A 13,935-nucleotide genomic window follows, 5' to 3' on the forward strand; every position below is an offset into this window, starting at 1 on the left:
GAATTTTGGGTCTGTTTTTTGTCCGCCTGGATGCCATATTATATATTCCTCACTAGCTCTGCAATTTCATAGTACGTTCCATATCTCCCATTACTACCCCTTGGTCTACCGATAGAGAGAGCCGATAGACATGTGACGGAGAAAAATACTTGACAGTTGAGATACAAAGGTGGGCTATGGCATCCTCCTCACTGCATCAGCGGTGGATCCCAATGGTTGGATTGGCGTCGGTCAGATCAACCTTGTGCTGTGGAGAATAAAGTGCATGCCTAAGTCAGATCGACACCATAGCCCCTTGGACAGTGGTACGTAAACTCCTAATTAGGTTATCCTTCTATCGTGCCGGATTGAAGAACGTCTGAGCTCAATAGGTAATCAGCCTTTCAATCATGAAGGTACTGTACTTTGGGCTCCGTACGAAATAAGTAGATGTACTTCTGCCTTTCTTTACAGTTTGCATAGGAATAATAGATGAGAGCTTGCTTCAGGAGCCTTGTGTTATTTAAGTATCTTTCTTCGGGTTGCTATTATTTCGATCGACATGGACATGTTGTTCAGGTCAAACTGTCATTTTCAGAGGTTCACCAACTTCACTCATGTACAGAGGATGACTTCTGAATATTTTCTGCGCGAGCTGGGCGATAAGAAGTGATTCAGCAGGATGAATGCCGGGAACCTGAAGTCGATACGGAGTAGATGGAGTGTGTTGTGCGGCTGTTCCAGCTGGTCGTTCATGCTTCCGCATCAAATCTCTGTGCTTAGGTAGTTTCAGAACCTAAAAATGGAAATATCAAGCTTTTCTGCGAGGTCCCTCCGACTGCACGACACAGCGAGACGAGCTTTCATCAACGCTCTCATAATGACATATATGCAGTGAGAATTTGATCATTGTCGCGGCTTACTGGTTAAGGCTTAAAGTTGATATTCGAGTGTGCACCACCAACTGAGAAACGCGGCATGGCTGAGCAACGGGGCGAGGAGACCCTTAATAGTCACTGTAACACAGACTGAACTTGATCATGTACTCTGTACAACTATTCTTGGGGAGTCATCCATAGAGGCGAACACAGTCACAGCCTTTCCCATTTTAGTATCACAGGCACTCGCATAGACGTTCCACTCCTGTCTGATAAGGGCTCATCTTACAACGCCATGCGCCACATGATCGATCTAGGACCAGGATGCGTCGCACTAGCTGTCTCAAATTAGCATTCTCAATAGCCTCATATGAAGCAACGAGTCCTCAATAAACTAAACTCCCTTATTTGGCATGAAATGTTGCGAAGGAACACGATGATGACTCAGCGTCATGTGACTTCGTGAAGGGCAGCGCGCGCTCAATACGTGTCAGGCGTCAATGCGGAGCAGATAAGCTGAACATGTTCAATTGCCCATGCAGGCCGCGACATGATGTCAATCTAGGGAAGTCTGTAAATGAAGAATGCCCGACATGTCCCAGTCGCGCAGCATTACAGATTTCTTCAAGCGGCCAGCGCTGACAAAGCAAGACATTCACTCCGATAGCAACCCAGGCGAAGCTCTTACTGCGGCACCACAGTCTTCACCCCTCACCGAGGCCTCATCGTCGTTCCTAGCAAACGATGGCTCTCCACAAACCCCAGATGGACCTGCCTCACAGTTGAAAGAGTCGTTACTATCATCGGTTCAGGACACCTCTCCAAAGCCGACGCCTCAGCAGAGTTTCCAAAGTAGTAACGGGACTATTGTCGGCGACCCATCTTCAGCGCTAAGTTTCAATTCATCTCAGCGGATTGTCAAGAACGGGAAGGAAGTTGTCATTAGCTCCGATGGAGAGGATACAGACTCGGTGGCTTCTTTTGAGCAACTAGAAGATCCTCTATTGATGTTCATGAAACCCAAACCAACGGCCGCAAGCGAAACGACAGAAATTGCGAACAATATCGGCGACTCAGGGATGGCGTTGCGTTCGCGAAGGCTCAAAGATACAAAGAGGTCTTCGAATCCCGACTCCTCGAAAGTCTCAGTCCCGCAATACAAGTTTTCACTCGATGATCTTGTGACCCAAGCAGTTGATGATAACGAAACCGAGGCAACCATTGCAAGATTGAAAGCTGTACGCGAGAATGAGAGTTCTTCAAAACTAGACACTCCTCCTAGTAGGCAGCTGAATGAAGGAATATTGACATCAGCACTTGGTGATCAGGATGATGAGCTAGGATTACAGCGTCTACTTGATGCCGTCAGAAGGACAGAGGCGCTTGAAATGGAGAAATTCTGGTCATTCTTTGACTACGAAGCAAAAGCTCTGCCTGCCTTGCAATTCCCGCGAGAGTCCATAGCTCCGGGGACATATCTGGCGGTACTGCGAGGTTTGTAATTCATTCTGGGTTCTGATTCAGTTTCTAGTGGTCCTGACTAGAGCATAGAACCAGAATCTAGAGAGCGAGCCTTTCACTCTGGCGCTCTTGAATTCGCTATATCCAGAGCATACCTCCCCGATGAGCTGATTTCTTGGATCTTTCATTCGGGTCAGTATTTCTATCTCTCGTGGAGTCGTCCGTATTGCTCACTATGTTCAAGTGCCTTGCGAGCCTCGGGAGAGCCTGAGGCATGCGTATTGCAGGGTTTTCAAGGTTCGTAGAGTCATCGATTCATTCTCGTCGTTACTGTATGACTTACTCGATGACCTTGTTAGCATGCTACCGCTGAACGCATGAAATCCCTGCTTCGACCGGGCGATATTAATAGTCTCTTTCAGCGGCTGGGCGCCAGCTCCAAAGCGCTGGATATTTCTGAACCGGCTATCCCAGAACCAGCAGCTCAGAGTGAGATTCTCGGCGAATGCCTCCCAATTGCTTAAAGTCTAACAGCTTTCGCAGACAGTCATTCGCGCGAAACACCTCAGCACCAGGCGTGCTTGCTGTCTGTTTTGGAATTACTCCGCGGTGCCGCAGAACTGTATGTTGATTTTTCTTTGCTTCGACCATCACGCTTACACTTGCAATAGATTTGCCGACGACACCAGGGAACATCTATTGAATATTCTCTTCCGTCTCGCGCTCGACATTTCCCTTACCAGCAACGCTATCGTTTGCTCAGACTTAGAAAAGACTATCACGGCAGTTATGGAGAGCGTCCCCGAAGACACGGCTGATAGCCTGGTGAGATTCATGGCGCTTTTCACCGTAACAGCACCCACTGACTGATTTCAAGTTGCATCGTGTCTGCACATCTGCCTACAACACCTTCAAAGACTCCGTATTTCAGAGTCGCCTCCTGAAACATATTTTACCTACCTCGAGTCGGATCGCAGCGCTGAGGTGCCGTCTGGCACTGGCCTTCTTAACGAGCGATCCAACTCGACTGGCCGAGGCCCCTGATGTAATGAGAGATCTAAAGATGATTATCGACCTTTTGAAGGATCGGCGATTTAACATCAACCTACATAAAGGAAAACGAAATCCTGAGTATGATTATGGAGAACTCAGTGCAGTGACAGCACTTCTCGACATAACCATTGACTCTGGATGGTCTGAACTGGCATTTTCAACGAAAGAGACCGAAAAAGAGTTTAATGCCGAGGTTGACAGGCTTGCTGATCGGGTCAAGAAGATCTTCGTGTCGATTCAAGACTCAGGCGCGTCTCATCTCAAGCGAACTTTAGCCAAGGAGGCCCTTGAAACTTTGCACTACCGCATTGTCTATTCTGTGAGGTCGAAACCGCGTCCGAAGAAAACACTGTTTGGCGATTTCGGGGCTGAAGATGGACGCACCCAAGGTGATATGCGGCAATATGTAAAATCGAGGAGAGAGGAAGACAAGAATGATACCCAAATGCCTATTCGAAGTCATGAACATCCTGCTTGATCTTTCAACCTTTCTCGAGACGACCAATACCTCAATTCAGACTCAAGTCAACCAACAGTCTCCCTCATTCCTGTTCTCATTCATGATGAGCCTCCATTGCAAGCCATATCGGGTTCGAAGGTCCTTTTCGAGATCACACAAAACCATGCCGATGGGACTTCAGACCGTTGCAACCAGCTGCTGATATGGGCCCGACAAGTTCCAGGATAAAGGCCGATGGAAAGCGGAGTGGCCCTACTATGCAAGTTGCACCCGGTCTCCATAACGAGTTCTGGGGAAGAATAGGACTCGCGAGAACCTAGAATAACGACGTGATGATGTTTATGCAGCCCGGATTTGCCATCGCATTTGTATCTATTGTATAAAGGCAGTATATATCATCGCTCATCCCTGCCGGGACAAAATAAGGGAAATAGAAGAAAGAGACTGTGTACAAAGCTACGCTGATTCCGAATAACAAAAGTTCAAGAAAAGATGGAGGATGGACCATAGGTTATACGGACAGAAACCAGCGTGAGATAAGAGGATAACAGTGCAGCACTTGTAAGCAAGAGACCTCCACCTTCCTAATCATAAAACTTCCGGTTTGCGTTCTTTCCAAATAGTGTTTCTCTGACGGCAGGCAGAGCGTCAATCTCAAGCAAACGCAGGCGCTCCTCGAAGGTGTTGTTGATCTCAATCTTGCCCTGACCACCAACAACGAATACACCGCCAGCACTAAAAAGGATATGTTAGAATCATAGATGATCAAGAGAAGAGAGAAGGCGATAGAACGTACGATCCTTCCGGCAACGGATCGGCCTCGTCCAACTCCGCCGTCGTTTCCTTGCCAACATTGTCCTTGAACTCCTTCTGCGCCTCCTCAATTGCCTTCTTGACCGCATCGAAATCCTTCTTCCTCGCCCGAATGGATACCTTATCCTCATTCAAAGCATACAGGCCCTCGAGAACCAGCCCCTTGAGCACGTTCTGGTATTTCTTGGCATCCTTGGACGCAACGTCAGAGATCTTGTCGCGGGCTTGCTGGAACAGGTCGTTGAGAAGCTCCTGGCGAGCGGAAAGGACACGGAGACGGGTACGGTTGGCGAGAGTGGAGCGGGTGATCTGTTGGGACATGGCAGCCTGCTTGAACTTCTTCTCGTAGAGCGAGTCGATGGCGGCGGTCTCCTGGCGGACAAGCTTGGACTTTTCGATTGCGAATTCTTCGTCGGCCTTGAGTTGAATTTCACGGGCCTTCTCCAGCGCTTCCTGCCGGATGAAGGCCGTCATCTTGCGGAGCTCGCCCGCAACCTGTTCGTAGACTGGATGAGCTCGGTGAACCTGCATCCATGGTCGGTGCCACAGCATACCTGATCATCGGAGAGAGCATGACTTTGCGACATTTTGAAAGCTTTGTATCAAGGTTCTGGTGCTAAGAACAAAGGAAGTTGAAGCGTTGGAATGTCAATCCTGGGGATTTGAGCTTTCGATGTGGAGTGCTTGCTGGGTGGGCGACCAAGGAGCTAAGGTCAGCATTGCTGGTTGATAAGGTCCCACAAGGAACAAGCTGCATACAGAGTGGGATCATGCTGGACGAGAGATCATGCTGGACGAGAGATCATGCTTACCTTTCAGGAATGTTGTGATATGTCGAGAAGGGGAGATGTGAAGCGATATTGATACTGCAGCAGGGCAGGTGGACGGAGAGGGTGTTGTGGCACTGGCACGAAGCGGATCTGCCGACTGATCGATCGGGTCACTTGTCTTTGTCTTCCCGCCCACGCCGCATGAGGTCAGAAATCCGTCTCAAACCCAGTGTTGGTTCAATAATTCTTTAAGCTTGGTCTTCATCTTCACTACGGAGTACTCGTCTCAGTTCCTGCGTCCGCTCAGAATTGGATATTATTTAACGATCATGGCGCCTGTATTTGGATAACTGCTGGAACCTCTTCTCTCATGCCCTGTCGCTCTCCTTCATCCCCCGCTTGGCGACCAATGCATCAGGATACCCGATAATGGGAAATCTTGGTGATCTGTCACCCCAGGGTAGTGTCGCGGTATGTTTCAAACTAGCTACTCCCCATCGCAATGTCCGTCGACTCTTCTACTGACACCAGGATGCGAGCAGGTCGGAGTAATAGTCGGCTTGATTTCGACCAGTCTCCAAGCCATCGGGTTGACACTACAGCGCAAATCGCATATACTCGAAGACGAGAAACATCCCTATGACATACGAAGACCACCATATAAGCGTCGAAGATGGCAGGTGCGCATATGAGACTTTTCTCTGGACACATGAATGACGAAAAATCTGATGCCCTTTTAGCTAGGAATGCTAATGTTCGTTGTTTCGAACATTGTGGGAAGTACCATCCAAATCACTACGCTTCCGCTTCCAGTGCTCTCAACTCTTCAAGCGGTTAGTCCTCTCTTTTCTTCGGCAGCAGATGGTAGAGACTTGCTAAGTCAGCGATAGTCGGGGCTGGTCTTCAACACCATCTTCGCCACTTTAATCCTCGGCGAAGCGTTCACCAGGTATTCCTTTATCGGCACGATCCTGGTCTGCATTGGTGCAGTTTTGATAGCTGTATTTGGTGCTATAGGGGAGCCGGCGCATAGTCTGGATCAATTGCTGGAGCTTCTTCAGCGACGCAATTTCGTACTTTGGATGGTGGGGACAGCCGTCATTGTGCTGGTCATTCTGCTCGGCTCGAAATCGCTCAAGTCCCTCACCTCTCCGCACCGCTCAAGGCATACAAGTATTCGACATACCTATACTCCGCATATACCAATGGCCCCAAGCCGTGTCAGGCTGATCCGTGGTCTATGCTATGGTCTGATCAGTGGCATTTTGTCGGCTCACTCCTTACTTTTAGCGAAGTCAGCTGTCGAGCTTCTTGTCCGAACGATTGTGGATCGTGTGAATCAGTTCAATCGATGGCAGTCATGGGTGATTCTGCTCGCAATGATCTCCCTTGCACTGACGCAATTGTACTTCTTACACCGTGGCTTGAAGCTGTGCAGCACGAGCATTCTTTATCCTTTTGTATTCTGCATCTACAACATCATCGCTATCCTTGATGGGTTGATCTACTTTCGCCAACTGTCCCAGCTGGCAGGCTTCCACGCTGGCCTGATTGCTCTCGGAACGGTCGTTCTGCTAAGTGGAGTGCTCTGTCTCTCGTGGCGATTGGAGATTATCGACAGCCATGCGTCTGTGACCGTCGTTGGCCCTTCTCAAACCGGATTGGGTCCCGGTATGGCTGTTGTTGAAGAAAACCCGCGTTCTCCTCGAGAAGTTGGCGGAGACGACGAAGAATTGCACATCGGAGAGCGGCAACCGCTTTTGCAGACAACCCACCCGCCGCAGGGGTCCCCTCATCGCCGGACGCCAAGTCTACCTTTGTTTTCATCCATTCCTCAACAAACCCCCACTGCGGACATGGACCCAGCCTCCATCTGGGCCGAGCTGGATGACTCAGACTACGAATACACCGGTACAGGTCCCCACTGGCAACCCCGTCCTCGAAGCAGCACCCTGAGAGGAAGTGTTCTCCGTGGCCCTCGGCACTCAACAATCGGCGCAGTCGGTCAACACACTTGGACGAACCGTAGAAAGCCCGGCTCAGTCTACAAAGGACACCACCAGCGAAGAACTTCAGTCCCGGGCCCCGACAATCGACGATCCCTCCAAAAACGACGCACCTACTTTGGCCCTTTCCCAGGTAACCACTCAATTCGCTCCATCGGCTACGGCACATCGGGTGAGTGCGAGCACGAATGTGAACGAGAAGGATCCGATCGCCACGTCTCACCGAGTAGCGGTCGCGAACCGCTCCAATTCTCGGCCACTTCATCCAGCGGTGGCCCCCTTGCAGGCTCGAGAAACACCCTAGCCCAAGCCTGGAGAAGCGGCCTACGATATCTCTCGCGGTGGACAGGGCACCGCCCGCAGACTGGATCTGAATCACACGATCCTCTACTTGACTCTCCCCATTCCCCTTCCCATGACGGCTGAAAAGCCTATGCTGCTATTGCTCGTATGCTGCCTAGAGAGTCCGACCGTTAAATCTCATTTTGGCGATTTCTTGACCATGACTGTTTTCCTTTTGTACAATACCCCAATATATATTCAATAGTGCTTTTACTCTTGCTTGTTTAGCTTGATTCAGAGGAGATACAAGTTGATTTAGGATGCGTAAGCATGGCATCATGTGATAATGCTACTTGGTAACAAAGCTGTCACTCTTTTAGCTTGGCTTCTTGTATCCATGTGGGTATAGTATCCACAGTGACAGCTGTGTTAGGATCTACAGGATCCATGGCAAACTATCATTCACAGGGCAGGTGCTAGAGATCAAAGCAGAGCCGTTCACACCTAATGCATTGATACCACAAGAAATGTAGCGATTGTACTTGATCTGGGTAATTGATTTAGAATTAGAGCACATTAAGGAACATAGAGACAGACAAAGAGAAAGGCTGAGCTCCTATTTTCTCCGTACCATACATGTCGTACTTCCTACCCGATGAAAACAATCCATCCATATCATATCATTTACTCAGTCAGATAAAGTTAGTTCCGCGCCTTTCTCCAGCATGGCCCTACTTTTGGGTCAAATTGACCAAAACCCAAAGTGAGTAAGTAGTCCAGCGACCATGGGACGAGGATGGGAAGGGATAGCGCACGACGCAGAGGGGAAATCAAATGAAACAATAGAAAATTGAACAACGCACAGCAGACAGATTATAACAGATGAAAAAAGTGAATAAATGAGTCCCCTTCGCCAACAAAAAATCAAAGATAAAGAATGGGAAAAAGCACCAGGAACACCGCCACCTCCACCGTCGTCTAGGAGATGATTAGGAGATGATGAACTGGGAAAGGGAGTAATTGTTCTGGAGCGAGATCGGTGTACTCGTATCCTTTATAGTGTGGGATAACTTTTTTTTTTCCTTTCTTTCTTTTCCAATTCTCTCAGGTTGGATGTCGATATAGTGGTTTTGTTACTCGCCGTGACGGCGAGACCACAAAAGACCGATCTCGGAGAATCAACTCTTGAGGCATCAAGAATCGACGGGTATCAAATAGGGCAGGGCAGAGCGGAGTTACAGATGTTGCAGTCGACAATGAAGGCGAAACACGGACCATCGAACAGCTCTCAGCTCACGTTAGGTATGCAAACAAGAACCCCATCTACGCAGTGGGTTGGTGCTGAGGGGGCATTCGATTGCCCACAGGCATGCCGGGGTACTGCCCACCAGCCTGTTGTTGTTGCTGCAAGCCCTGATAATAGGCCATCTGCTGCTGCTGTTCGTTCGTCATATAGCCTGGATGCATGCCCGCAGGACGGGGAATATTCGACTGTTGAGGGTTGACGTTGCTGTGATTAACATCCTCGGGTGTCTCTGCTGGCACCTCCGGAGCTTCAACGCCATTTTCGTTGGTGGTGGGATCGGGAGCATTGAGGCAAGCCTGGAATGGAATTGGTCAACTGTGCTGGTCCAAGACCGAACGTGCTCTGACAACTAACCTGGATGAGATTCTTGCCCTCAGCCTTCGTCACCAGTGGTTGAAGCTTGGGAGTAGTGAAAGTGTAGACGAGACCGGTTTCGGACACGACGAGCAACAATACTTGAGTACCTGTGAGGACGGAGAGCTCGTACGCCTGTTTTGCGATCGCATTGAACCGTCAGCAACTGTCCAATGTCGCTGATTTCACGAAATATGTCTTTTACAAGAGACTCGAAACGGGAAACAAAACAAGCTAAAACAGAAAAGGGCAAATAGAACATGCAAGAGGGTCGAGAAATAAGTGATAACCGCGGGCAGGGAGACGCGAAAGCACGCACCTTCTTCATGATACCCGCCTTCCGCTTGGAGAAGGTGATGTGGCGACGCGACTTATCTTGAATGAACTTGATCTCAATCTTTCTGCGCTCGCGACCGGGCTTGTCATCGTCATCGTCGTCGTCTTCTGCACTCATTCTCGAGCGCTTGGGACCGCGGGTGTCAGCGGCGCCATTGCCGGCGGCCTGCTGCAGGTCGTCCTGGGTAGGAGAAGGGTTCTCCTCACCGACGGCAGTGATGTCGGCCATGATGGATCAAAAGTAGGTGATAAAAGGGTACGGAAAAAGATTAATCGAGTTGAGAAGCGAGTAATGGTAGAACCCTGGGGGTTGTGAACACGAATGCCCAAAGAGGAATGATGCTTTTGAGGGGGGGAAGGATGACCAAATCGAGTAACGCGTTTGCTTCGCAGGGTTTGGGTTCAGGACGAGAAGGAAAGAAAATCGGGAGGAGAGTCGAAGAAGGCAAAGTGCCGGTTGGGACAGGCAGGCGGTCAGTCACGTGCACATGTGGGTCTGGCAGTATCCGCGACTGAATACACTACCGTTACGATGGTATTATTACCTTACCTCGGCCGGTTGTATCAGCGGCCAGGCCTGCCTAAGGTACCTACTGAGTAGTCAATTACAGCTTCCAGCTGGAGGATATATGATACATTTATGTAGCTTGTACTCCAAGTTGTCCATCTCAAAAATAAAAATTAATTCACTGAATAGATGGCTGGAAGCGAAGCATTCATGCGTTATAAGATCAGCTTGGATTTCTTATATGAACCCTCAAGCTTACAATACTCGGTACAAACCCGGTAACCTAGCAATCGATTATACTTTGTCCAGACCTAGCGGTGGAGAAATATGGACTTGGCAGTGCTGATAATTGGGTGATCTCTTAGAAGGTTCGATTTGGAGGCCAACTCACATTTCCCTCTGTACCGTAATATTACCTCGTGCGACAGCCAGGTCACTAGGCACGGAGTAAGAGTGCCTTATCGCTGCAGAATGCAGACTCGACCACTCTGCAGATAGTCTGTAAGTAAATGTCCATTTCCTTGGCTACTTTCGCTCGGCTATATTATCTTAATCTTCATTGTGGATGCTACTACGGAGTACAAGTGCCTAGAAACAAGTGGAGAAGTGTCTGACCAGAGTGTCTTTCATCGTCACGACCATAAGCACAGAGCTAGAAGCACCACCAAGTCGGGTGCATTCCATCCCTCGAGTCAGCCGAACTTTGGCCCCCAATTACCAGCGCCATCCGCCCTCTATCGCCTCCAACAGGACACCTTGTTCATGGCTTGCTGTCTTCTCTGCAAAGATAAAACCTCAGTAGTCCAGAATATTCGACGATCAACGCACCATAATTCGCAAGGTAGTCTCACTATTAGCAATAGTCCAATGTAATCATCCAGCCATAGCGATCACGTTACGCCAAATCCAATAGTGTACTCCATATCAAGCTGGTCATACATATATGCATCGTTCACTATAAATACCTTGATTACAGTTACTGCAATAGGTATCTACCTGGTAGTTTCGATTAAGCTCTAAGATACCACGAGGATTCGCTGTTGGAACTCAGCGGCGACTCCTTGACTCCTCGTGCGTCCTGCTTTAGGCTCTTGATACTTACGGAATACTTTGGTAGTTGAGTGATGTATCAGATAGCAGTTGCTTGCTGCTTGGCTAGCGCCAGATAGATCACTGCACATGCACAGGTAAGTACCCCCGGATCAAGTATGAGGCAAACGTTTGGAATATTGAGACAAACTTATGTTTCAGATGGACAATTTACACTCGTCTTGGTCATGGTTGAGAGTCGGATCAAAGGGATGGTAGGTAGCGGTAGAGTTGTATTTGTTCAACCCTTAGCATGTTCAGTGATAATAAGGGCTTTGCATTGGGACAAAAACACCTTTATGAGATGGGCTCGGTGAAGCAATGATCACTCCCAAAGTTTTTTCCAAGTTTGATTGTTGACAATTTCCTTGGCCAAAAGATCAGACTGTAGGTTATACTTCGCACATCAAGTATACATAGACACAGAGGTAATGCAATGAGGATAGATTCATGTTCCTATGGACAGACGCAGTGGTAGTAGCCAAATCTAATCTAACACTCGAGTCATGATATTCTTGCATAACGACAAATGGTCAACGCTAATCTCCAGAAGCAGTGACACCAGCTCAGCCTGAAATTCTATTTTTACAAGACACATATAAAGAAAAAAAAAAAGTCACTCGTAGGAGCGGGTAGGAGAAAGACTCAACAGGGTGAAATGTCAGATCAAGGGTGGAAGTCCCCCAGCACAGCCAGATGAAAAAGCCAGGACTGGTCAAGGACCTCAAACGAAAAATGCTTTTCGTGAAAAGCCACTTGATTCCGATCTTTCGACTACGCCATTCTTGACCCCGTCAATAACACAACGCCGAACAAATCAACAATGCAAGAATAGGACGTGGAAAGTCGGCTTTCGGGCAAGAACCCATTCTGGCACCATCATATGTAAGTTTTCCGTCCCGTTGCCAACATGGTCGCCAAAGGAGGGTGATATAAGCAAAGGAAAGAAAGAAATAAGGCAAAGTGGGAAATAGTCATGTGCAAGAATAGAAATGAAAATCTTCACAAAGCCCAAGGACCAGCCTCAGTATCGGTGGTGAGGTTCGTTCGATCAGTCTGGATGTTTTAATGTTGTTTTCTCACAGCGTAATCATGTACACCAGCACCGCCGCCTCCCTTAGGTCCAAGCCAGACAATCTCAATGACACTATGGCCCTCGTCTTCTTCACGCACATACCATTGGTGCACGTTGTCACCAACGACATAAGCTTCCTTCAACAACCAGCGATCCTTGGTGACACCTGCTTGATCCTTAAGACGGAGAGGGCCCAAGCGGCCCTCATAACCACGGGGGTCTTCCTCCCAAGTCTTCTCAGTGTGATCGAAGTTGATCGCATCGTCAGGGGTGTTTTCGTCATAAGTGTACTTGACAAGAGAATAGCCGTTGGTCATGACCCAGAACGTGCGGACGGACTTGCCAGTAGAGTTGTTGACATATTCCTCCTGATCGAAAACCCAGCGACGAAGGACGGATTTACGACCTGCAGCGGCGGCCACTGTGGTCATCTTCACCACGTCCTTGGTGTACCAACTGTTCCAGTGGTGCAGGGACTCAATCTTCCGCCCAGACTCGTAAACACCGTCAACTTCACCCTTCATGTCCATCTGGTAGAGCGAGGGCCAAAGAGTAAGAGGAGCTTCGCCGTATTTCTGAATGCACTGGCCAAGCTTCTGATCACCAGGCTGCTCGCCCCATGACTGGCACTCATCATAGTATTGCTCGAGGACATCGAGCAGCGGTTTCGAGACAAATACACCAGCACCTCCGAAGGCAATGTGTCCGAAGGTGTCAACTTGCCAGCTGGCTTCAGACAAAGCACCAATGTAATGCTTTTTGTTCGCATCGAACAGCTTCAGTTCCTCGGCGACAGTGGGAAGGGATAACCAGAAGGTGTCATCATCGATAAAGCTGACCCACGTGGTTTGAGGGCGCTTGGTTCGGATGTGCTCCGCAAAAGCCTGGACCAGGCCAAAATAACGAGCGGTGAAGTCGAGTGGAGACTTGATCAAAGTCAGGTCCAAGCCACGGTTACGGAAGTAAGTCATTTGCTTGTCTAAATCGTCGTCCGACTCTGGAACCAGAACGATGATACCAGCCTTGGTGTTACCATAAGAGTAGAGGAGCGAAGGAAGAAGGCGATCCAGACGGTCAGCAGTCGTAGCCAGACCGAACAGGATCTTGTCCGTTTCATCAACCGCATCGTCCGCAGCCACATCGACATCGATGATCGGGGGGCATGGCAATGAAGGATCCTTGTTCTCTGGCGAAACAACCATGCCACGCTCCATAACAGTCATAGGTTGAAGGACAGGCACATTGATGTCTTCAAGAGAATTGAATTCTGCTCTGGGGCTCACGAAGCGAGGACGGAAGTAGGCACGAGTATAATTCTTGCGAGGAAGCCATTCGCTGAATGGCAAGGGAGGCATGATATTAGGATCAGTCTCGCAAGTCTTCGTAGACTGAGGCGACGATGGTTGCAGCTGGATCTGAGGAGTTTGAGTCGTCGGCGCTACACGGTCGACCGGGTGCTTGAACCGAAGAGCCGCACGATCATAGCGTTGCATACCCCAAAAGAACCCAATTATGGAGAAGAGCGCGATGAGAGGGAAAACGGTTTTGAGGCGGAAGATAGGCAT

General features: G+C 49.0%; 5 protein-coding genes across 5 annotated transcripts; 2 read left to right on the plus strand and 3 right to left on the minus strand.

The window, feature by feature from the left end:
• Positions 1-1,441: 1,441 nt before the first annotated feature.
• Positions 1,442-3,849, plus strand: CDV56_104861 (uncharacterized protein; the record flags this gene model as incomplete). Its single annotated transcript, XM_026758480.1, has 7 exons — positions 1,442-2,351; positions 2,409-2,510; positions 2,563-2,615; positions 2,678-2,807; positions 2,862-2,940; positions 2,990-3,143; positions 3,196-3,849. The coding sequence occupies 7 exons, from the start codon at positions 1,442-1,444 to the stop codon at positions 3,847-3,849; spliced, it is 2,082 nt and encodes a 693-aa protein (XP_026612733.1).
• A 566-nt stretch (positions 3,850-4,415) lies between these two features.
• Positions 4,416-5,231, minus strand: VMA4 (H(+)-transporting V1 sector ATPase subunit E; the record flags this gene model as incomplete). The annotated part of the gene is made up of 3 exons (XM_026758714.1): positions 4,416-4,566; positions 4,628-5,139; positions 5,199-5,231. The coding sequence occupies 3 exons, from the start codon at positions 5,229-5,231 to the stop codon at positions 4,416-4,418; spliced, it is 696 nt and encodes a 231-aa protein (XP_026612734.1).
• Positions 5,232-5,843: 612 nt separating this feature from the next.
• CDV56_105209 (DUF803 domain protein) lies at positions 5,844-7,724 on the plus strand (the record flags this gene model as incomplete). Its single annotated transcript, XM_026758828.1, has 5 exons — positions 5,844-5,885; positions 5,957-6,094; positions 6,155-6,247; positions 6,305-7,385; positions 7,444-7,724. 5 exons carry the CDS (start codon positions 5,844-5,846, stop codon positions 7,722-7,724), a joined length of 1,635 nt encoding a protein of 544 aa, XP_026612735.1.
• A 1,301-nt stretch (positions 7,725-9,025) lies between these two features.
• On the minus strand, positions 9,026-9,927 carry CDV56_105467 (MADS-box domain-containing protein; the record flags this gene model as incomplete). Its single annotated transcript, XM_026759086.1, has 3 exons — positions 9,026-9,304; positions 9,363-9,497; positions 9,682-9,927. 3 exons carry the CDS (start codon positions 9,925-9,927, stop codon positions 9,026-9,028), a joined length of 660 nt encoding a protein of 219 aa, XP_026612736.1.
• A 2,433-nt stretch (positions 9,928-12,360) lies between these two features.
• On the minus strand, positions 12,361-13,935 carry gfsA (glycosyltransferase family 31 protein; the record flags this gene model as incomplete). Its single annotated transcript, XM_026759336.1, has 1 exon — positions 12,361-13,935. One exon carries the CDS (start codon positions 13,933-13,935, stop codon positions 12,361-12,363), a length of 1,575 nt encoding a protein of 524 aa, XP_026612737.1.

Source organism: Aspergillus thermomutatus (assembly GCF_002237265.1).
Source record: "Aspergillus thermomutatus strain HMR AF 39 chromosome Unknown NODE_158, whole genome shotgun sequence".
Lineage (NCBI taxonomy): Eukaryota > Fungi > Ascomycota > Eurotiomycetes > Eurotiales > Aspergillaceae > Aspergillus > Aspergillus thermomutatus.